Source organism: Tamandua tetradactyla, chromosome 17 (genome assembly GCF_023851605.1).
Source record: "Tamandua tetradactyla isolate mTamTet1 chromosome 17, mTamTet1.pri, whole genome shotgun sequence".
In the NCBI taxonomy this organism is placed as follows: domain Eukaryota; kingdom Metazoa; phylum Chordata; class Mammalia; order Pilosa; family Myrmecophagidae; genus Tamandua; species Tamandua tetradactyla.
The window spans coordinates 42,520,176-42,545,360 of NC_135343.1; the positions used below are offsets into that span (position 1 = coordinate 42,520,176).

Consider the following 25,185-nt stretch of genomic DNA (forward strand, 5'->3'; position numbering starts at 1 on the left):
CTGGTTACGTCCATGTTGCTTTGAAAGGCAGCCAAAATGTCTTAATTTGGTCTGATTTTGTAAGTCCCAGAGGATTTCCCTACAAGGAAAGCTCTTGGAGGTTAATCTTCCTGTTTATGATGTCCATAAAAACAGCCCCCGCCCTCTAGCTCTGTAAGCTGGCCAGGGCCCAGATGCTACTGCCTGGATCACCTGCTTCCTAGATGAGCGCTGGTGTCCTGGGGGAACAGGTTCAAGGCACGTGTCTCCTAAGCGGGAGTATGTAGGAAGGAGGGCAGACGTGGGCCCTCCCCTCAGAAGCCTGGTCAGAGAATGCAGGAGGTTGCTGCTCTCCTCCTCATGAGTTCTGTGACAGCAGAGAAAGTCCTTGCAAATGATAGTCCCCAAACCTTCCTCTGTCACTGTTCCTGCCTCACGTGTTGGAAATGTCCCAAGGCCTAGTACCAAAGCTGCGTCCCAATGGTGGGGAAAAGCCAGAGAGCAGAAAGGGCCAGCAAAATGTAGAGAACCTGAGGTTTGTCTTTGCTGGGTCCCTTCAACCCCCTTTATGCAATGCTCTCTCCAGGGGCATATTCAAAATATGGAACAAGCCCCATCCACCTGAGCCTAGCATTAACCGTTTAGTGGTTGGACAAGGGGAGGTCCAAAAAGTCATAGAGGAAGGCCAGGGCAGGAGAAGCACTCAAGTAGCTATTTATTAACCATAATAAGCATTTCAAAATGTAACGTCCAGTGTGGCCAGACCAGGGATAGTGGTTAATATCAGACCTGCCCACTGCTGGGCAGCCTCTGCTTCCTGCTGGTCCTGTCTGGAAGAAAATATCTGATGGGTGACAGGGACTCTTGACTACCCATTGTATTCAGCCTTTCCTTAAAAAAAAAAAAAAAAAAATCCTCTCCCATCAGGGCTCTTATCTTCCAGTGAAATGGAGTCTGGTTAACTCATTATTGCCAGGATAACAAAGCATAATTATTGATAATGACTGATGGAGAGGGATCCTTGATCAAAAACCTTCCAGTGGGGTGGGCCATGGTGGCTCAGTGGCAGAGTTCTCACCTGCCATGCCAATGACCCAGGTTCTATTCCAGGTGCCTACCCATGCAAAAAATAAAAAAACCTTCCAGTGTTTCACAGCTTGTCCCTTGGTTTCCCAAGGTATACCTTTGGCTTCTAAGTTTCGCATTTATTCATTGTTCTCACCTCAACTATTGCAATAACTTTCTAACTACTCTTTTAGTCTCTCTCACCTTCGCCAGAGAGATTTTTTTAAATACTTTCAGCAAGGTCACTTCCCTGCTCAAAATCTGCTTGACCATTCATTGTCTCACAATGAAATTACTTGCTCCCAAGTCCAGCTCACTGATCAGTACATCTCAGTAGCTTCCTGCATACACTTCCCTTTTCCCTACCCAAAGAGAACTGGCTGTTACCTCACTTGTTTTCCCTCGCTTTTTTCACGCATCTATTAAAACATTTTCTTATTCTAACACCGTGTTTATTCATTGGCATACTTCTTTCACTTTACCATGAACTCCTCCAGGGGATGGAGAAACTAGTCTTGAAAACTAATCCCAAAAATAAGTACAGTACCTCGTGCATAATTTATGTTTTCTAAATTAAACTGAATGCTCAATCATCTCAGAGGAAGGGGACTAGTATACAGAAAGAACCCACAAGCAGACAGAACTGTATCAGCTGGTGGTTTCTTGGGTGTTTGCATTATTAATGTAATCCATAATTTACAAGTTACATGCAACGTATTATATGTATCAAATATTACATAACAGAGGATATTTGTATGTATCTCTTATATGGAATCCTAGAAATGTGCCGTTTTATTTGGAGATTAACAGTATCTCATGAACCCTGAGTAAAATACTTCACTATAAAGTTGCAATTCTTCTGCCATACAATTACATAAACTGAGGTATTTAGGGCAAACCAAATCATTATATTTTTGATCAAATAGCAGCAGACATATTTTACTCAGTTTGTTGCAAGAAGCTCATGTTCATGCATTCAGAGTTTTTCCCTATTACAAACAAAATTCTGTTTTCTTTTGTTTTGTTTTTAATAGCCTTGTGGGCATCTTATGAACAGTTTTTTAAAGATTTATGTAAAAGATCATATGTCATTCACTTTATTGAAGTTTAAGGATAGTTCATCAAATAAGCCCACTGGCTATCTCCAATGACAAATTTCAAAGGACAGAAATTGACAGAGAATTGGGTATGCCTTACATTGAAATACAAATACGTTCAGTTTTTCAGTGGTATGCTCCACACTTTTGAATACATTTAATTTGTGGGGCCAAACAACCAAGTCTAACATCTCCAGAGGGACTTGCTGACAGTGTATTTAACAAAAACACTACTAATACAAGAAGCTCCTCCTCCAGACGTCTTGGGCGTAGATGAGTTGCTTTCCTGACCCCTTTCCAGCCTCCACCCATTCGCCACTGGACATGCCTCCCCCTGCAGTTTACAGGATAACCCCGCGGGCACACCGAGCTGTGCCATGGCCTGCCCTCCCCTGCAGAGTGCCGCCCCACACACCCAGTCTGCTTCCCTCATCTTGGCCAGGCTGGCCTCCCCACTGCCTTAATTCCCTCCGTCCCCACCCACACGCATGCTGGGTGAAATGGAAAGAGGGACACTGAAAATAAAGACAACTGAGCTGCAATAGCAGAAAACTTCAACTTTAAGCTTCCCCTAGGAAAAATTAGAAAATTGAAACCATACCAGTGCTAGGTTGCTTCCTTATATTCTCACATTCTGTAAGTGAATCAGTTCTGTCCTCTTTCAGATTCCCTGACCTTTGGTTCTCAAACCTGGTTATACGCTAAAACCCCTGGGGATTATATAACACAACTAATCAGGGTCAGCCTTCTCAAACTATGGCCACAGAACAGTAGTACCCTAAGGATGTTAATAGGTACCCTTCAGAACAAGAAGTATTTTAGACAATAAGTTTGAGAGATACTGTTAAACTAAGCTGAATAAATGTCTTAACTGCAGGACTTCTCAGAGCCTTCAATAGGATAATTTGCATTGTGCATCTCAAAGCTTTTGTTGGCCCTGAAAACTCTCCTTGGCTTATTCCATCCCCCACCCTCCCAAACACTTATTTACATGCTGACATCTAGAGGGACACTGGGATTCTGCCAAATACTGGTTGGGAAACACAGCCCAGGAGAATGCCAAAGCAACCGAAAGAGGAGGCTCCTGGGTTCTGTGGCATGGCCACCTCCCTGCCCTCCTCAGAAGCTGCCTCAGTGCCAACAAGTTTACTGTGAACATCATCGAAACATCTTTGGTCCACTTGTCCCCTGCTCAAGTTCCACAGGTAGGTCCGTGGCTGAATCACCCTGTCCATAGCCCAGGCAGAGGACAGAGGTGCCTCGTCTCCAGCCGTAGGGAATCTGTTCCATTTTAATAGCATTCTGCAGTGACAATGACATATCGTCTAATGAAGAACATGCAGTGATTCTTTCAATCTATTATGTAAGTTTTCTTTGGCCAGATCAACCAATGTTAAAATTCCTACCACCACTCTCTTTTTAGATACTAATGAATTTGGCCTTTGAATTCATCCCCGTCTTAAAGGAGATGAGATGAGAGGCCAACAATTATTTGAAATGTGAGGTCCAAATGGAACAAAGAAAAAAGTTGAGCTCATTTCTTTGAAAATTTCTTGTACTAAATTCTAGATCAACACCCTTGGCAGTAGCTTTTGCTAAATTTTTACAGGGTCAAGTTACTGGATTCAAACAATACTTGGCAGACATTAGCCAGCTCCAGTCAGCTGTGAGGTTTCTATTAAATGTATACTGTTTATATGGTGGAAAGATTCATGTATCTGCGGCTAGCCTGCATCTCATCCTTCCTAGATGTTTTGCACATCAAGTTGCCTATTTTCCTCTGACTTCTAGAAGAATTCTTATTATAAGGTTTGGAATTCGGAATGGAAAGCTGGAGTGCACGAGTGGGAGCTAATATCACCCCGTTTTATCTGTGACTTTAAAGCCCCAGTTCAATGGCCTCTCTGTTCTCAGTCGGCTCTGCTGCCACACCCAGCTCCTTTCAGCTGGCTTTCCCTCACATTCAGCCTTCGACACCAGGGAGGCAGCAGCTGAGTCTTTAAGAGATCAAACCGGAAGTCCCACAGCATGCAATGCTTTAAATTAAAGGCTCCAAAAACATCTGCCATCAAACTGCCACATTCATTTGAACTTACCCCTCCGAAAATGCAGAAGGAAAACATTTGTAAAAAAAAAAAAAAAAGGATCAATTGCTGTGGACTGGCAATACAGAGGACCACATGGCAAAACAAAACAAAAGCACTCCTGAATAAAATATAATAAAAATTGTTTTAAATGCCTAGCCAGGCTCACAAGAAATAATGGACAGGGTGGGCTACGGTGGCTCAGCAAGTAAGAGTGCTTGCTTGCCATGCCCGAGGACCCAAGTTCAATTCCCGATGCCTGCCCATGTTAAAAAAAAAAAAGAAAAGAACAATGGACATTCTCAGAGCCAAAATAAAGAAGGATCTAGAAATCAGATGGCAAATTGACCATAAAGCTGTGGCTGCTTTGGGGAATATTTTTTGGTTTCTCTAAGCCTTACAAAGGTCCTGGACCCTAATATCATGGGAGTTGGATTTGAGACTCCTGCCCCAAGTTGGATAGTGGGAGTGAGACAATAGCTATGGGTTTGAAGTATAGATGTGTATGGATGTCTTCCCTGGGAATTCCTAACCATAACCTCTCAGAGTTTTAGTCTTCAAATTGATACTCCTTGGGTTCTCTAGGATCCCAAGCCAAGAAAAACATGTTCCTGTTTGGAAGTGCCAGAGGGATCTGCAAATCTGAAACCCTCTCTCCAGGTTGATCCCTCAACCTGCACTCCCTAGGATTCCCACGGGTAAATGTGAGCTAAACACGAACTTACAATCCAAAATTACCAAACACAAAGGAAGAGTTTTACTTAGATTCTCTGGGACTGTGCTATGCACATGGAAAGCACAAAAAATCAGCAAGGTGGTCAACAAGTCAGGCCCTTCCGGAGATCTTTCCCTTGCTCTTTCCACAGTTAACAATTGTCATTAAGTAGCAGATGCATTGAAAGTCCTCTAAATACCATCATTTATCCTACAATATGATGTGTATTCCTAAATATCACTGCGTTGTGGAATTTGGGTTCCATGAAAATAGCAGGACTAATGAGGGAAGTAGGATCAAAGCCAAATATTCAAACACGTGCAGTCTCATGAGGTAATACACAAAAAATCTAAATGAACTACAGACTCAAAAATCACCATTTTAAACATCTTAAATTCTTAATAAAAAATATTGCAGTAAATATAGCACTGTGCTTTGACTTAAAAAAAAATAAACAGAAGTCTCCAGGTGTATGTAAGCGTGATGTGGCAGAGGGGCTTCACGTTACGGAGACGAGATAGAAGGAGGGGCATTTTTAGGATGAAGTGTCACAACATCAAAGGTGTATGGCTGTGACTCATTGTCTTGTTATTCCTTCTTCTGCGATGGCTCAAAATAGAAATTCAGCTTTTGCTGTTTTGCCAGTTTCTTCTTTTCATTAAAAAAAAAAAAAAGGTTGTTTGTATGGTTCCAAATGAGACTGAATGTCATGACAGTGCAGTTTTGCTGCTCTCAGTATTATGTCTGCTTCTTCAATCCAGGACACGTGCTTCTGATCCTTCTCAAAGCAAACGGTGGCTCTGAGGGGATCCTTCTCCTTCCTTTTGCTTCTTCAGCAGGCTTTCTGAGGAAGCTCAAAGTGGGTTCCTTTAGGCCAGCTGCTCTCATGATTCCCATCTATCTCTCATCTCTTCACAGGCGTCTCTCCTCCTTCACTCAGTACCTGAATTCTCACAACCAGGACACGTCCTCAAGTTGAGGAGTCTGTAGTAAATGATTTTATGGGGACCCAATGCAATATGCATTGCACGTGGGGAAACAGGGGTGAGAAAGAAGATGAAGTGTGTATGGATTCTGTATACTCCACCCCTGGTCACAACAGGTAGCAGATGTTCACCTGATATGACTGAGTGAACAAAGCACAATCACCTCCTGAAAAATCATATTTTGACCTAACATGATTTCATAGTTTGGTAACTTGCCCTATTTACCTACCGCATGTGAATAAATTCATACATTACATATATGTGTTGTGACAAAAAGAGTGTACGTTATTCTTCAGTTTTTCAGAAAGACTTAGAAACTTAGTCTAAAACACTATCTTGGTTGCCAGGACTGCTGTGATACAGTACCAGACACCAATTGGCTTAAATAGCAGGAATGTATTGCCCCACATTGTAGGCTAGAAGTCCACAGTGAAGGTATCGGGAGGGCTGTGCTTTCTCTGAAGTCTGTGGCGTTGTGGTGGTGGTTTGTCGGCAGGTGCCCCATCTCATGGCCACCTTTCAGCCATCTGTCTTCCACTGGCTACCCGTATTTTCTGTGCTTAAAGGACCTCCACTCATATTGGACTAAAGTCCACCCTAAGGTCAATTTGGCCTCACCCTAACCAATAACATCTTCAAAGACCCTGCTTATAAATGGGTTCACAGCCACAGGACCGGGGATTAGGATTTGAACACGTCTTTGTAGGGGACAAGTCAATCCATGACAGACAGAAAGCTGGAAGGAGGATTCTTGAACCACAGGGCAAATGAATTTACTTGGAGGCTGGGTTTCATGGGTAGAATAGGATATTGATGCATTCCAATAAAGTCTTGTCATTAACTGTAAGTCCAGCCTATGACTGTAATTTGATCCCCAAGTGTCACAACACACTTTTGGCAGTTAGGGACTATTTGCATATGAATTACTAAAGAAATGTTTATGTGGAGAGTTGAGCAGCTGGAATTGAACCTCAAACAGCTGAAGTGCTCTTTTGAGGGGCAAGGAAGTTTAGAATCATCAGAAATGCTTCCTTCACTTTCTCCTTCATGAGAACATTCACATATTCATTCCAGAAATAGTTGCTGAGAAAAATACTGGGCTACATGCCAGAGATAAGAGTGACCAATATACCCATCTCTTCTAGCTGCCTTGAGTTCAGAGAAGAAGAAAAAGATGCAAACACAGTTCAGTGAAGGAGCTGCCGGTGGTGCAGACAGTGAAAGATAAACCCTGTGTCCCTGACTCCCAGGGAACTGGCCAGCTGGAGTTGCTCCAGGGTGGCTCCAGGGATCTGGGCTGTGCCAGCTCTGCCCTCAGAGGAGCACAGACACTCACCAAAGGAAGCAAGGGAGAGCCTGCAAGCAGAGCTGAACATTTCCTTCACCGACAGTTCTGTCGTCCCTACAGGACACACTGACCACAGAACCCTGGAGTCCCTCGCGGTAGAGCAGGGTCGCCATAATCTTTCAACCGAAGCATTTTCAAAGCTAATTTTTTTATCAACCGTGAGCAAATCCCAACGAACACTCATAGGGCTGTCTGACGTGAAGCAAAACAACTCACAGGGGCAACTGAGGAATCTAGTTGAAATAACCTGATTCCTGGTTCTCAAACTCTGGTCCACGGAACAGCAGCATAAGCATTCTTTGGGAACTTGTCAGAAATGTGGATACTCAGGCCCCCACCTCAGACTTCCTAATCAGAAACTCAAGGGCAGAAGGGTGCAGCCTAGAAAACCTGTTTTAGGAAGCCCTCCAGGTAATTCTGATTCTCCAAATACTTTTAAACCACTGAGCTAATTAAGATAACTTTAATAAATAGTGGTCTTAAACTGTTCTCTCGGCCTTTATTCATTCAGTAGTGTTGGCTATGTTTCAAGGAAATGTTCTCCTTTCTAACAAGAGAACTCAGTCTCTGACTTAGAGGAGATTGCAGGAGATGCCTGGAACCCAGCTCATTCACCTACAATTAAGAACAAAGAGGGTGTTTTAGTTTCTTGGCTGCCTAAACAAATACTACACCATGGGTTGGCTAAACAACAGGAATTTATTGGCTTATGTCTTCAGAGGCTAAGAGGCATGCTTCCTCCGAGGGTCGGTATCCACTAGCTGGCCAGTAATCTTTGGGCCTCCTTGATCTTTCTGTGAAGGCACATGGCAGCAACTTCTCATCTCTCTCCCTGGTTCCATTGACTTTTGACTTCCAGCTGCTCCCAATGGCCTCTGTCTTTCCATGTCCAGTTTCCTTTGATTATAAGGACTTCAGCTATATTGGATTAAGGCCCATGATGCAGTTCCCAACAAGGGGCCAAAAATGTCTCCTGCTTTGACCTATTTCTCATGCCATAAGACTTTCAAATGAGCTTGTCCAGCTTAGCCTATAACCAATTCCCATCACAGAGAGAAGACAAAAGGAAAGATGCGGAGGAGAAAAGTTGTGGAGGATAGACTTCTCTACAAGGTAGTAGAAGCATAGCTGGTGACCAGGGAGAAATAGCCAGGCCTGGAGTCCTCCCGTTTGTTGTGAGGCCTGTGATCTAACTCATGATTTTACAGGAATGTCTGATAAGCCAGGGTGGCTGTTGCCTGGGAGGAAGAAGAGGTGCCCTTGCTAAAAACAGGAAAGATTGCCTTTTGCACATGACCATAACTGGAGAGGTGGCAAGGGCAAACAAAGTGTCAAGGATCAAAACCTACAAATTAGTAGCCAAATTTGAATACTTGTGGAGAACTGAAAAACAAGCAAAGGAAATGCACCAGGTGCTCTAATTCACATTAACGGAATGTGAGCTTTACAGAAAACCAATCAGTTGTGCTTGACTCATAAAATCAAAATACCTAAAATTCCCAGGTGTCAAATGTGACATGGGCACATGTGGTCTTTCTACTATTTTCATACCATCTTAACTCTATCTCCAAATCTTCTGCCATTGCCATTTCAAACAGTCAAACCAAGGGAAGTACATGAACATTTGAATTGTATTGATACATTGAGAAGTTGTCAGTAAGATTTCAATTTGATACAATTCTACCTGGCCTCTTCTAACTTTTTGTCCCTTATCCATATAATAGTCTCAGTCAAATCTGGCTCACCCCATGTCTTCCTGATCTGAGAATGGATAAAATCAGAGTTAAAGTTACTGCTAAGATGAAGAAAAGGCACACCTCCCAATTCACAGAAAGCACGGGTTCAAGAAATTCTCAGGCAGCAAAGAAATGCCCATAGAATCCAAAAGTTCTATATTTGGTCTTTTTTTTCTTATCCTCTTTATATCACCAATCTAACCATTAATGCAGAGGGATTCTAGGAGAGCTTAAAGCATGCCCATGAAGGAGAGACAGAGTTCACTTTTTATGATCCCAAATCTCCAAACTAAAGATGGTGGCAAGTAGGGAAGTAGTGCTGGCTTCCAAAGCAGAAATGGGAAACGTGTCCCTAGATTTACCCCAGGTGCTGCCATTCCGTTTTACCAGTTTGGGCTTGTAAATGTATTTGTGGAGGACTTTTCCTTTAAAGTATTCGATTAAGGGTATGTTTAGCCCTGCCCATCTTAAATTTCTCCTTTAATGAGGGGAAGGGAGCTGATGACCCACCACCTAGACATCCCTCCCATAATCTGCTGGGGAAACTGGGCCAAGCCAAATCTAAACTTTTTAGTGTTCGGGTGATGCTAGCTTATATTCCAGTTGGCTCTAAAGACTTTCTAGTCCTTCTATTTGAAAACAAAAAATTATGCAATCTTTTCATTAAAATGGAAAGCACTACCAAAAAAAAATAGGCAGGGTGATGAAAGCCCATAAGGGGACCTCACCTACTCTGTGAGGTCAGGACCAGCTTCCCTGAGGAGGTGCATTTACTGGAGAGCCATCTGATAAGTAGGTGTTAGCCGGGGGTGGGCAGGGATAGCACAAAGCTGAGAGGGCGTACAGAGCATTTAGGCAGAAGATGCTGCAAGTAAGAAGCAACAGGGTATATGGAAGGAACAACAAGGTAGTGGGATACTGGTGTGCACAAACTGCAGGAGAGGTGAGGCTGAGAAGTGGTGGGCCACATTATTGTGGGGCCTTATACACAGTGAGTGGGAGTTAGCATTTTATCTTGCGCACCCATGGGAAACCCTTGATGACTTGTAGGTACTGACATTGAGAATGTATTTTTAAGAATGCTCTGTCTGCAGCAAGACTGTGGTGGTGCTGCAGGCTCAAGAGTGATGCAAACCTGTGCTCAAGTAACTCTTTCAGTCTGCCTGGGCTCTGGCCCTCAAGAGGGGTGAGACAGAAAAAGTTGATGTGTCTCTATGCTTAGAGCTTTTTTGCATGGCCTGTGTGCTGGTCTTGGAGCATGGATACGGCTCACTCACAGATAGCCCATCCATCTTTGCAGTTTGGAATAATCATCTCATGACTTCAGGCTTAGCCTGGCTGGATCCCACTCTGAAAAAGTTCTTCTACCATCCTATGGGCAAGCTGCTCCCTGTCCCCTGAAAAGGTTGGTGATGGACAGCTTAAGCAGGAGACTTCTGCATTGCTGATGATCATAATCAGATATCAAACAAGTGAAGCCAGATTCAAGATTCCAAAGTCCTCTCTACCTGAATTTGGTGGCATATTTCCAGAAGCTCAATTTACAGTAGATTACCTTAGATCTTTGCTTACTATTTAATAAGCCATGTATTTAGGCAGTGTCTTTTGGGTTCCCCTCCAGAGTCTGTCACGTTACTGAATATAGAATAGATATTTAGTAAATACCTGATGAGCTACATTGAATGGCAGCTCCATGGATGGGTTGGATCAAGTGGCTGACCACTAGTGTATGGGAAGACAGATTCTGGACTAATGTCACAGACCCACACATGCATGGGCAAATGTCCTGCAGCAGACACCCTTGAAGCCCTGGCCAATCTCAGGTCCTTGGCCTACAATAGAATACCCAGTTCACTAAGGTGAAGTTACCCTGGCCACTGTCTGAACACCATCCTCCAGTCTCATTTTATGAAGCTCTGGCCTTTTGGCTGCTCTAAACACTCTTGTCAACATCTGTCCGTGTTCCCAAATATCCTGCTCTCCCTCACACTCTCCTCCCTAATCCTGCCTTAATATGCATTCCAGGTCACTGTCCCAGATCTTTACCCCACCATCCCCTTTCCAGGCATTTCCTGCTTTAAAATAATTACTGATGGGAGATCAGCACTGGGCAGTAATGGCCTTCCCCAGAGATTCTCTTAAGGAGTTCTGAGCCAAGGTTGAGTGGGTGAGCAAAATCACGGCTTCATCCTTTCCAAAAGCCTTCACCAGGCTTCCCATAATGGCCAGGAAGTAGAGGCAGATGAAATGATAGTTTGAAACCCTTGGAGGCTTTAGTCTCTGTTTTCTTCTATTAATTGAATACCATACTTTTAGAGAACTGGACCACTGGCTGGTATTGATAGAACTTCAGGTAGGTAGCATGTCATGGTGCCCGAGCTAATCAATCAGAGATGACATTACAGATAGCATTAGGATGAATGATAGCAGTGGAGATTGGAGCCCTAACCAGGTCCCAGAAGAATCATCAAATCAGAGGAGGTGCGAGCTTCATAGGGAGAGGTGAGGAAGAGCTTGATGCCAGGCAGGTGGCCTGGTCTGCATCTAGCTCTCCAGCTAGAAGTTTCAGGAACTGGCCCCATGGACAGTGCTTGAGGCGCCCACACATGAAATGGTCCAGGTCAGCCCTGATGCTATGGCATCCAGTCATATGTAGTAAGCTTTGAATTTACCAGAATTCCTCTAATGATAAAGAACTGTCCATAGAGAACTGAAATAAGCTTGCCTTGAGGAGCCCGCCTTAGGACATAAAGGAGTCACAGTAGATGTGAATCTAATTAATTGCAAAGGCTTTCCTTTCATGAATGGGATATACAAGTGAGAGATAAAACTTAAAAGAGGCTGCTCACTGCCCCCAGATGTTCTCCTTCACTGTCCTTCTCCCACATCAATCGTTGGTTAAAAGGGACACTCAGTTGCTTGCCTGCCCTGCATGCTACCTGCCTCTGTTCAGTTCTGATGAGGAAGCAGTCATAGAGTACAGTCTTTTAATATTATTATTTATACTTGTGTTCTCCCTAACTGTCATACCCTGAAACAAGCCCCCAGCTCCCCCTCGTTAGCTGCCTCTCTGTCGGGAATCACTCTCTCCCTCCATGGGGACCCCTTGGGGCCAATGACAGTGAATGGGACTGCAGGTGACTTGAGTGTGGTCCAAATCTGATTCATCTTCACAGCACTCATCCTATCTTCTGTCGGGTAACAGTTCTTTGTTTAATGTGTAAACGGTTTGATGGATGGGTGAATGATTTGATGTACGAATGATCAAATAGGTAAATGAATAAATAAATTTACAAGATAGCTACCTGGGAAACAAATGAAACTGTGGAAATCCATTTTTTTTCTATATGTACATCCACAGCAGACACAATTGAGAATAGAAGCCTCAGCCTGAGACATGCTCTAACTATCTGAGCTGCTGTGCCCAGAAAGACATGTCTTGGCATTACTTAGACCTGCTTTGGCTGGGTCCACTTACCTGGTCATGATGGCCACACCCCAAGGCTCCTCCTGAGAGCAGGCTTCTTGGAAATCAGGTGGCTGGAGACTTGTACGGACTTGTTTTTTTTTCTTTTCAGATTATCAAGGAGGCCCCTCCACCACCTGCAGAGGAGAGTGAGGTAAGTGACCAGAGCAGGGTGCAGCCGGGTAGACAGAGCAGGGGAGTGGGGTGGGAGTTGGCTGTGCTGGCCCGAGACTCAGCTCCCTGCCCAGCAAAGCTGAGACAAGCCCAGGCCCCCACTGCTTGTGAAACTGCAAGGAGGGAAGCCCATGACTTTGTCCCTTTGCTAACTAGGGATTAAATGGAAGCTGAACTAAACTGGCAGTCAAAGACAGAATGCTATGGCAGCTTTTCTCCCCACCAAAGATAAAATTTGAGATGCAAATATAGATGTTGCTGATTACAATTATTTAGAGCTGCGAGGTACTGATTTCCCTCTGAAACAAACACTTTCGGGTTCTCTTCCTTCTGGCAGAAATGCGTATCTTAAGTGTGCAGATCAGGGCAGATTTCCCACGTTCTCCAAATAAGCCCTAGTTCTAGGAACAGCCTCATGCCAAAGTATTTCATTTTTTCTTTAATTTAAAACAATGTTATCAAAAGATTTGCCAAAAAATAAAGAAATATGCTGGAGAGGTGTACACTGATATCCTGCCCTTGCTCCAAAATCCTTCTCATTTGGAGAAAAAAAGAAGTTCGAGACCCTATCACTAAATCGGCCAGTAGGCGGTTCTGCTGTCCGGGTGGCCTGGGTTGAAATATAGTAGATGCACAAAAGACTGGTTGCGAGAAAGAGCATCCCTGGGCAGGAGTGCTTGGCTAGTGGCTTTTCCACTCCTTTGACCACTGCTGAGGTAGCTGGAGTCCCTGAATGAAACACCCACCAATTTAGAAGCCACGGCACAGATCTGAAAACTCCAAGGGACCAAAAGATCATATTGATGAAGTTTCCTGTGCGCTGTCCTCAATCCCTAAGGCCTGTTGTGTGCAAATCAAGCAGCGCCCCCTGACCAGGCCTCTTCCCAATGCCTTTGTAAGTTTCCTACATACAGAAAGAATAGTGATGAGGTTTAAAATCCCACATGGCTCCTGTATCTTGCAGTATACGCATGGAAGCCAAGGGATTTAATAGCTGCAATCAATTAAAGCACATCTCATTGGAATGTTAACTTTCTGCCCAGAAATCAAGGGAGGAAATTACATTGCTGTGCAAAGAAGACGAGGGAGGGAAAAAAAAAAAACCTTTACATCCACAAAAACCTTCCCTCAATCCTTCAAGAGAAGGAAGTCGGGGTTAGTTCCACCCGGCCCAGTTTGGCTTTGTGTCTGCTGTGTGTGACTGTCTCCTATACTCCCAAAGAAAAAATAAGGCAAGAATCTCCCTTGATGGGCTTACTCCGTTTGTCCTGAGGTGAAGAACGCTTCCTGCCTTCCTTACATTCAGTTAGAGGAGCTGTTGCCCTTTCTTCTCATACTGGCTCCTCATTTGCCCTTGGAAGGTACTTTTGGCAGCCACTGTGTCCTTGGTGTACTAGGGCACTGAGGCACCCTCCTGCGGTAACACCGTGGGGTTCTAGTTTAACCCAAACTCCAGCATCTAACAAAGGTTCCACACCACAGATGTTCAACAAAGACAATTTTGAGGAGGAAAGAAGGCAAAACCAGAAAATCACCTAGAAAGAGTGAGCCAAAAGCAAGGGAAGAGAAATAGTTGAGTTTTTCCAGTTTCATCCAATATTTTTAGAGAAGTTGTACTTGAATCAGAAGAAGGCAGACCTGGCTTCTGAAACAGAATGCCAGCCTCGGGATTCTTGAGATCTAATGGGTTCCTTGCGTTGGGCTGAAAAGAGCACCCCGACTGACCAGGGACAGGCTCTGTCTGCTGATTGCCTTAGCATGTGTTGTCAGTCCTGAGAGTTTCTTGGCCCCATGATTTCCACGGTCCTAATGTCCTTCCTAATGTGTTTTGGCAGAAAAAAAAAGAATCCCACAGAAACAAGTAACATAACTTAGCCTATGCAAAGTATTTTGTGCATTACTACCTCCACAAAGCACACTATAATTCCTTCCATCAAGACTGATTTCTCATGTGGGTTCTCTGGGTACCCCAGAGTATTTTATTGATTTTTCCTTCCATTAGCTACGTAAAGGTCAGGATCTATTCTAATTAATCTTTGAGTTCTCTCCAAAGAGCTTTACAATAGCAACTAACTAATTGATAGCTGTATGAAGTCAAACACTCTCTGCCAAGTATATGAACAAGTATATTATTCATTATCCAAATTTTCATCAGTTCTATAACCAACTTATCCAAATGGAGGCATGTCTATTTTATCTAAAAAAAAAAAAAGAAAGAAAGAAACCTTAAATTTAGAGAATAAAAGGCAATTTTACAAGCCTTTATAATGAACTCTTAGCGATCCTCTTTAATAGGGGATACCAAAATACATATTATAAAAAGGCATGACCTTCTGACATTTTAGTAACCAAGAGTGATACCCCTATATAAAGAGAGTACAAAATTACTTGAGATTTCAAGGTCTCAATAAAAGCAAGGAAGCTCCATTTTAGTAACTCCCTGGGGCACCTTCTGGTTAAGGGTCTTCTCCGATTGGCAGCAGAGTGAGGTTACCTCACCAAGTTTCTAGTTATTCTAAGTAACTGGCACCCATGAGTAGTACATCGTTTGATGCTATAGTTCTAAATGTAACCACCCTCCATGGATTTTCTGACTCTGAGATTTTATCAAGATCATTTGACTACAAAAAAAAAAAAAAAAAAAAAAACTGGTTCGACTAAGCCAAGACTAAAGAACCCAGGTACTGAGGCTGGGAAAACATCAGGAACTCCAGTAATCAGCAACCCACCTCTTCTTGTGGGTCTCTTTTCCCCTCACTCAAGGCGTCTCTTGGGAATTTACCCCTTCTGCCCTCCCTTACCTGACTTCCTTTGTTTGTTCTATTTCTGTCTTGTACATGACCCCTTCTACCCTGACCCTACCTGATGGCATTTCTCAGACCATCATTTCAGCTCCTGTTCCCACTGCTTACTACCTCAGTTTCTTTCTTCCAATTCCCAAGAGAGAAATAAATTCGGTCCAACTCATCTTTTCACCCCAAATCATAGATCATACATCATAAGTCATGTCTTACCTATGGACTACCTGCCTTCGGGTCAGCTCCTCCACTCCTGATCCAATAAGCTGTGGCCAAAGGAAAGACTCATGTGCTGCAAAACAGGTCCCAGTCCCCAAATACAGCGAGAGGACTCGCCCTGAGAGGGCAGAGTGGACACGACACAGCACTGTGGCCTTCAGGATCAATTTAACTTAATTACCCAAACACCAGTCTAATTAAATATTAGAAAGTCAAGTACAGCTAGGAACGGATGCCACATGCTTCTGCCACCTGCAGTTCCTAAAGGTTCCCAAAGATCCTACCGTTTCCAATTTCACTAATACTTGATAAGTAACATAACAGAAAGTGCCTCGACTGAACAGAAAGTTGATTACAGCCTAGCCCTAAGCAGCTACATGGCTCGGACACACACAGATCTATGCAAAAGGTAATAGTGTTAGGGAAGAGAAAACTTTCCTTTGCCCCACCCTTTTCTTATTCTTTCGGATGCATAGCGCACATATCTGCAGTGTTCTTATTTAACCATGCTGGCTTGGCTAGGCCTGGGCTGGACAAAGGAATAGTCCATTTCATTTGCTGATGAAAAACCATACAGTCCCTTCCTGGAGCTCCCTGCCACTCATTTCCCTTTGAAACTCTCTTCAAGTGAACCTTCTGGCTTAAACAATTTAATATGATGTCAGAAATAAATCAAGCAAGGGGGTGTGAGGGTAGTTCAGTGGTAGAATTCCCACCTGCCATGCGGGAGACCCGGGTTCAATTCCCGGCCCAGGCACCTCCCCGCAAAAAAGAAAAAAAAGCCAAACAAAAATTCAACATATGGTGCTACAATAACGGGATACTCACATGGAAAAATAATGAAATATGACCCCACCATATAGTATACAAAAAAAAAGAAATAAATCAAGCAAGTATTTATTTCTCCCAGAGGAGACCTAAACAAAAGTTTAAGCATTGTACTTTTTAGCATCAGGTGAATGAAGGCCTCAGGATCTGACTGTTGAGGGCATTGGCAAAAATAAACAGGATGGAGGTCAATGATGTATAAGTGGCCACTATGGTTATTTTTTTTGTCTTTGTTTTTGTGAATTGACTGCCTTCTGAGTGCCGTAAGTAACAAGCCTGAAATTGCCTGCAGGGAGTTTATCTTAAGAGAAGGCATGGTGTCAGGCTTGTAAAGTTAGTGTCCTGGTTTATTGTCTCTTGACAAGTGTCCCTAATGAGAGGAGAAGGGAGCTACTCCTCAGGAATATTACATGCACGTCTGCAAAAACTAATAGTCTGTAAAAACTGCTAGTGATAACAGCTACTGAGCATTTACAGTGATCTAAGCAACCGCATAGAACACTTTTCCTGGGCCGCTGCATTTTATCATTGTGCAGCTCTGGACACAGGTGGCTGCCTTAGATGAAGAGCTGAGGGACCACAAAGTTGAGCAGTTCTCCCAAAATCACACAGGTGCTGTAATGGCACCAGGATTCGAACTTGTGCTAGAAAGGGAAACATGGAGCATCACATCTCACCAGAACCTGAGGAGCATGTAGCATCTGTCCCAGCAGGAAGGGTCCGTCCTCTGGTGGAGCATGGGACATTCCCTTCCTGAGCGGGAATACTACCCACCCAGGCCCAGGTGACGTCAGGTGGGGCCCACAGCCCCTTTTGAGATTGACACAGAGGTGGCCGTCGTTTTCTTTGGTCTGTCCATGGCTTAGTTATATGTTCTCTTTTGCTGTCCGTGTTGAGCCTCGCTGTCCCCAGGCCTGCTTTCCCTTTTGCTCTCCTGTGGTGACAGGGCTTTGCTTACTGCATGTGTCATGGAAGGGTCACATGGCACAATCTCTCTGCAGGAAGAAGATGATGATGGTCTGCCTAAGAAAAAGTGGCCTACAGTAGACGCCTCTTACTACGGTGGACGAGGTGTCGGGGGCATCAAAAGGATGGAGGTAAGAGTACAGCGTAACGTGCACCTGTCTATGTGCTGGCCACTCATCGATGGAAAACAAAGGCAAATTGGTGAAAATTCATACTTGAGGTCTGGTGGGGATTCAGTTTGTGAGGTAGAAAGATGGGGCGATGGGAGATACAGCCTTGTGTTGTGCTCCCCCATGTCTCATCCACCGTGAGTCAGAGCAGTTCACCCGTCTGCTCAGACCTCCCAAAGCTTTCTTCTCTCATTGGAATGAAGTCCAAAGATCTCACCTGGCTTGCGAGCCCTTCACTTATGCTGTCCCACTGCCGGGACGCCTTTTCCCCCGAAAACCCATCCTCGTGGCTCACTCCTTCTCTCGCCTCAGCTCTCCCCCTTTCCCTTTTCCACATCTCCCCCTCCTCCCTGGCCCTTGAAACCCAAATGAGTTGAGCGTTTGGTTGACTCCTGTTGCACATCACACATTTGTGATTATACAGTTCTGAAGGGGCAGCGCATTTTATTTTCTCAGTTTGTTTCATTGTATTTTATTTCTTTCAGGTTCGCTGGGGAGAAAAGGGCTCCACAGAAGAAGGTGCTAAGTTGGAAAAGGCCAAGAATGCAAGAGTCAAGATGCCAGAGCAGGAGTACGAATTCCCTGAACCTCGAAATCTCAACAACAACATGCGCAGGCCCTCTTCGCCCCGAAAGTGGTACTCTCCCATAAAGGTGTGTCTCTCTCTGTTCAAAATCCATCTTCATTCCTGATAAATCACTGACATAGTAACCATCAGAATCTTTTGATATGACTTATCAAAACCAAAATCCAGCTGATTTCAGGGAAGCAAATTTCTAAAATTACAGATTTGGAAGTACAAGCTCAATATCCATATTATCAAAGTGGAGGACGATGCTTCTTTAAATCACCATGGCAGCTTCGTGGAAAGAGTGTGGACCATGAGTCAGATGACTGGGGTTGTAGCCACAGAGAGCCATTATAAGTTTCCATAACATCTCATACCTTCATTTGGTAGGCAGATCCACTGTCTAACAAACATGGCAGTGTTCTCCTTGATTCCTGGACTCTATTCCTTTTGCCATAACATAAGCCCCCTTCCCCTTTACCTGAGCTGCCCACCAGTGTATCAGGACACACCAGTGGATGGTGGGGGATCTGGGGGACGTCATGTTGGCTGCGGATCTGAGATCTGTTCTTCCTGGCTGTGAGCAAATCCCCTTTTCTCTCCACCATCGCTCATCCCTCCACACCTCCGGAGGTTAAAATCCTCTTTAGTTTATTGGGAAGTTTGGATACTCAAAGACAGTTCATGCTTCCTGAAGGCCTCTTTAGTCTTCCTTTGGGTGCACATGGCTTTAAATTCACGCGATTCCCCCCTGCCCCTGCTCTGCAGCCTCACCCATCAGCATCTGCACCACGGATGTTGTTAGAGAGCACTACACGTTCATGGTTGAAGACTCTAGACACAATCTGTCCCCACTCCTTCATTGTATAGAGAAAGAAGCTGAGATTGGGACAGTCCTTGCTCTGCCAGGTCTGAATCCAAGGCCCCAACTCAGGGCTCCAGCTTCCAACTACAAGCAAAATTGGGCTAACTCCAAGACCTCAAATGAAAGACCCACTGTGAGAGCAATCTTTCAGCACCACACACACACTTTCTCTCTCACACACACACACACACACTAAGACCTACCCCTCTTCCAATTCTAGCAAAAATAATATTCATCATTCCCTGAGTTGTTTGCTAATTTTAGAACCTTTCTGCTATGAAATCAAAGGAAACACTACTTCGAATTAGTGGCGTGAAACTTTATTGGTAGTTGTCTTTTCCCAGCTGAGCTAGCACACGCTCACACTAGTTTCAAAGAATTTTCTTTTTGGTTTGCCGTGTTGTGTTTAAACAGTGAGATTCTTTTTTAAGATAAGCAACCCTGGGGCAACGGATTGAACTCTGGGAAGATGTGGGCGAAGTACAGCTTGCTTGACTAACATCAGCTGTTTGCTTCTAATTATTTTCTAATGTGGAACATGCAGTGGCGTGCATGCATGTCCAGACAGGAAGGAGCCAAACAGAACCTCAGAGATGAAGAGGAAAGGGGGTTTTCTATTGTGTCGCTTTCAGGAATCTGTACTTCGTAACTAATAAAATATCTTTGGTTATAGCCAGGCTTTCATTTCTGTAATCTTGGACTTTGAAAAGAATAGGAATTCTGTTTGCATAATCCAGTTTCTGCTTGTTATTCCTTTAGTGGCTGGTGGTTTATGACTGAGTTTTGTGAGGTAAATAAGCATTTCAAAACCTAAAAACTTGAAATTAGTATCAATTCGATGAGTATTTGCATTGTGCCCCCTAAGTACCAGAAAATGAGTACACAGAGGCTCTCAAACCTGGCTGAGCATCAGAATCACCAGGAGAGCTTAATAAGCACAGATCCCAGATACCTCCTCAAATCTAATGACTCAGAGTCTCAGAAAAGGCCTCCAGTCCTACACTGGCCCTCACAACTTACTTGTCTCAACAAGTAAAACTCTTTATCCTCAATATCTCCCTTTTCAAATTTCACATACAAACTCCCTCCATGACAGTTTGACTACTATGCTTCCCCAATTACCACTCCCAAGCACAGCAATGCCTGAACTATTCAAACAAGACAAGAGGCATTCATCGCCCGTTATTGATTCCAGCAAAAGTCCCAGCAAGGAGACCCACATTAGATTTCACACTGTTCATTTATATCAGAAATAAACTGCTGGGTTCATGTCTAATAGTAGAGGATCTGAGTAGCAAGGAATCACCAAAAAGACCAGATTGAGAAGACCTGTGATGTAGGTGCATGCACTATGCCCTGCACTGGGCTCCCTTGTTACCACCTGAGAAAGTGCAAATGCCTCTCTTGCCAGTGCTTATTCAGTTAGCTCTTCTGGGTAGGAGATGGATGAATAGCCCCTAGGCTTAGTTTCTCAGGTTTATGAGTCTTCTCTCCTCCAGATGTGGCTCCCTGAGTGCACCCACGATGCTCAGTCCATCTTTGAATTCCCACCCCTATGCAGCTCTGTGGCCAGCACCGAGTGGGGATCCACCATCTGTTGTTAAGGAGCTGAGGCGTGGGAAGGAATCATGAGACCCCTCCTACAGCCTCATGCTGGCAGACCATCTCCTGTGACCCACAGGATCATTTTGGTACTCTCCAGCCAAGGCAGGTGGCCTTCTTCTTGCCATCTCTTTGAGGAGAGGAAAGAAAAAAAAGTAATGGTTAAGTGTTCCTGGGTGAGGTGGGTGACCGAAGGGCAGGAAGAAGGTTGGAGAACAGCAACACAGAAAGGAGTTCATAAATAGTCATTCTACCTGTCCTCCGGAGGAAGGGCAGTCTTCACTACAGAATCTCCACTTCACAGGGTCTGCATGATGCGTGCTCCAGCCACAGTGCCTCAGATGGTCGCTGGGCCTTGGACAAAACATTTAGCTTCCACTTGCCTTTCCTGTACCATCTCCGTGGATGGTTAGGGTCTTAGCAGGAATGAGAAGGCACACTCAAAAGAGCTGAACCAGCTGAGGAATGAGGAGACTCTTTACAAAGGTGCAGGCAGACTTCAGCAGACACTCCGGGATGGTGAGGCCCCAGGAACTAGCATCTGTTACACCCCTAGACCTAAAGGGCAAGGAAGGGAAATGTGCTGCTGGAGCCCAGTGAGAGCTGCAGCTCTGGAGAGGAGACTCCCCAACAGGATGTGTAGCCATAGGGCAGGGATCAGCAAACTAAAACCACCCCACTGCCTGTTTTTGTAGGGCCCACAAGCTAAAAATGGGCTTTATATGTTTAAACAGTTACCCTTTAAGTAGTGGCATAACCTACCTAATATCCTTGGTGTGGTTGCTTGGCCTACAGGCCTAAAATATTTACTCTCTGGCCCTTTTCAGAAAAGGTTTACTGAGCCCAGACCTAGACAAATGCAGCCACTGCTAGAGCACAGAGGGGCAGAGGGGAAGCAGAAGGAACAAATTCTCCGACCTCTACCGCACCTTGCCTTCCCATCCATCCTGGAGCTACTCATTGGCCAAACCAAGGAAGTCAGATGACCCCTTCTGTAGAGGGTCGGCCTTTCAGGGCAGAGAGCAAGACAGAGACACAGAGAATGGATGGAGGCAACGGGGCTTGTGAAGAACAACTAGCCCACTACCTGCCCTCTTCCCCCCACCACCATCAAATGGGAAAATACGTCCTCCTAGTACACAGTTTTCAGAAGATACTGGGACCATTCCTAGTTCACCAATGAAAGTGCCCAGAATCACATACATGTTTAAATGTATTGCCTTTGACTCAATATTTCATGCATTCCATGAAAGAAGAGAAGCAGGTGGGTACCTGTGCCGAGCAAACCCCTTGGATTCTCTTGCAGGGCGAGGGGCCACACTGAGCTCTGCAACTCCCTTCTCTAATTTAAGGCTGTCACCGCACTGGCCATGCTTCACCCCTTTCTCATTCCAGGCTCATGATCAGGAAGGTCTCCCTGATGTTTGGCTTGAATTTTCCTTTGGTCAGTTTTTACCCCATGGATGCACAGCACCCCGTGCTTCTCATTAGATGGGGCTGACCATGTCAGACAAGTTAAGTAATGCTCTGCTATGTGGTCTCCAGATGTACGAAAACCAGGACTGTTTTCAGGTTTATGAGGAGGCTCGAAGCCTTCACAGAAACCATTTTTCACCTTCTCTGGTAGCTCGTGCACGTGACTGAAAATGACAGACGAAGGAGGAAAGCCAGACCTTGGCTTGCCTGGCCAACGGTTCTCCATGAGAGCCAGATGGCACACAAGGGCTGTATGACTTGCAGGGTCTGGGGGATAGGTGGGCTTCTATTCATTTTCCATCAGGTCAACCTGTTCCCTTGACCTTCCGCACCTCTACCTTGTTATTAAGCAGCCGGCTTTCACGAGACTGTTCTGTATGAGGCTGGGTGTAGCCAAGTAAGACATCTTGGAACATTAAAGGTTGTCACATGTGCTGCTGATGGTGAACAGACTTTTGTCCCTCTCCAGCTGCTCTTTAGCATAATTCCAAAAAAATTTTTTTAAGAAAGAGCAAAAGAAGAAGAAGAAAGCAAACCAAAAATTACCTTGTGTGTATGTAACTTTATGCATTAATTTCATTCATTTGAGGGGAAACATTGGTCAGATTATTTACCATAAATTTTGAGGTGCAAAAATTGAGATCGCTTTTTAAGTTGAACTATTCTCAGAATTCTCAACCTCTGACTAACTTCCAATTAGCTTCCAGACAAGTTAGAAGAGAAGATGCAGCTGCTGCCTGACTGAAAAAAAAAAAATGGAGGGAAAGAGGAAGGAAGGAAAGAAGGAAGGGAAGGAAACTCAACCACAAACACCATGCACCAGGTGCTATGAATGGCACCTACAGAGACATTTCCAGCATATTCATATTGTTTATAAAGAAACAAAAGAGGAATTTATACATAGAACTTCTGGCTACCTTTGTGGACTGGAAATTTTTGTCTCAAACTGAGATACATAGGGATCCTGAAACTGGTAAAATTCTCATTTTATACTACAAATGTCAACCTCGTTTGGGAGGAAGCCATTTTTAAATGTCAGCCAATGCAGCCTGGCCAAGGGTGGTCAGATAAGTGGAGAAATCTTTGTTATAGCTTCACAGCAGCAGATCAGAATTCCACCTGGGGTGTGAGAGCCCACATCTTGAAACATATCATGCGGAGAAGCTCTGCGATAAATAAAGTGGTGTCAACTCAGAAGGGCCCTTTCCCAGGTTTTAGATAAGGCCCAGGGACTGGATGGAAGAATGTCCTGAGGCTTTTCTGGTGCAAAGGAGTATGTTCTTGATAAATCCATTACCTTCTGGCTAATTCAGAAAATCAAGGTTCAAAGAGCTTCTGTCCTGCACTTTTCTTTAACTTTAGACAGTTAGCCTCTTCTAAGTAGTTTACTTCAGCTCTTGCATAAAATCTACCAGATATAGATATAGCTTGTGTTGATTACCCAGATTATTTTCTGCACAATAGGTTGGGGACTTTAGGGTCATTTGTGGGAGAATCAGAACGCATCAAACCAAGGGGACAAGTGGAACAAACTAGTCTCACCTTCACCAAAACAGCCTCCTAACCCAAAGGAAGCACTTGCCAGGTTTCTGCAGAGTTCCCAGTGATCTCCCTGCTCTTATTCATTTGTTTCTCTCAACAACCCTTGAAAATAAAAACTGCTGTTAATCCCACTTGAAAAATGGGAAAACTAAAGCACAGAGAGCTCTCTTGCCCAAATGCACTCTGTCTTGGTTTATTTTATTAAGTGCAATGCATCCACTTGAGCCAGCAGTGAAATCCATTTGTTCATCAAGTAGAAGACAAGATCCAAATACTATGAAAGAGCTTCTGGCCTCCCCGACGCTTCATTGGAACTGCTAGGCTCTCTGTGGTCCATGGCAGAATGATATCGGGAAGTTCAAGTCTATTGCACAAATCTTTTCCAAATAATTTGTAAAGTAGCCTCTACTATTGGTACATTCCTTAAAAAAAAAAAAAAAAGACAATTGATGTAATAACAATGTAGAATAAATTTTGAAAAATAAACAGGATTTTCAGGAAGGAAATAATATGTTCAAGGGTCTGAAAAGGACAGGGAGCCTGAAAGAGAAAGACCTACTAGGAAATTTCACAGAATGACATTTGACAAGGACTCAAATGGCAGCTGTGGGAGTGGCAGGACAGGGCAGCCAGGAAGAGAAGACTAAAGAGCTGTCAACAGTGGAGTTATCCATTCAACATGTTGCAGTTGGATTTGAGGAAGGAGGTGGCGATGATTCTCTGATGTCTGCCTTGCCCAGTTAGATGGCCAGGGGTACCAGGAACGAGGACAGAGCATGTGAGCATGTTTGGGGAGGAGGTAATTTGTTCCGTTTGTGCCATGTTTGATTTCCAATACCCATGAGACATCTAGATTACAATTAAGACTTGGTAGAGCTGGAGCTGGCCTGGATGTGTGATGAGATTCAAGAGGACCAAGCTGAAGATAGAAACTTTGAGCCACCAGCAAATAGGTAGAATATCAAATCATGAGACCAAGTAGAGGAGCAAAAGAGGTTGAGAAGGAATAAACGGGTTGGGAGGGAGCAGGTAGAGGTTGGTGGCAAAGAGGCCAAGGAGGGGTGTCCAGAGGGATCCTCTTAAAGGAATACAGTAAAATGAACCCCAAAAAGTGGCCAAGGCGTTTGGCAACCTGGACACTGGGGGTGACCTTTGCCAGAGAAGTTTCAGTGGAGTGGAAAGAGTAATGAAATGTGTGCCCTGAAGGAAGCGGGGTGTGGAGCCAGAGGATCAGACTTGAGGACAGATATAGACTTTCTTAGGAAATGCACATCATTGACTTCTTACATTCCACATTGCATTCTTGCTTTCCCATGTCTCTACAGAGCCTCCTTCATTATCATTTTAATGACTTTACCACGATCAGATATAACATTTAATGAGTGCTTGCCTTGGGACAAATACTTGCTTTTCCTTCAATATGTCATTTTAAGCCTTACAACAAAGCTATTGGCTGGGTAGTATCATGATGTCCATTTTACAAGCAAGAAAAGTAACACTG

General features: G+C 44.2%; 1 protein-coding gene across 1 annotated transcript in view; it reads left to right on the forward strand.

The window, feature by feature from the left end:
- Positions 1 to 25,185, forward strand: part of ANTXR1 (ANTXR cell adhesion molecule 1) — a 252,599-nt gene that overhangs the window by 164,227 nt on the left and 63,187 nt on the right. The window contains exons 14-16 of the mRNA XM_077134446.1: positions 12,589 to 12,630; positions 17,497 to 17,592; positions 18,117 to 18,284. Coding sequence (XP_076990561.1) covers positions 12,589 to 12,630; positions 17,497 to 17,592; positions 18,117 to 18,284 — 306 coding nt within the window. The remainder of the gene's footprint in view (positions 1 to 12,588; positions 12,631 to 17,496; positions 17,593 to 18,116; positions 18,285 to 25,185) is intronic.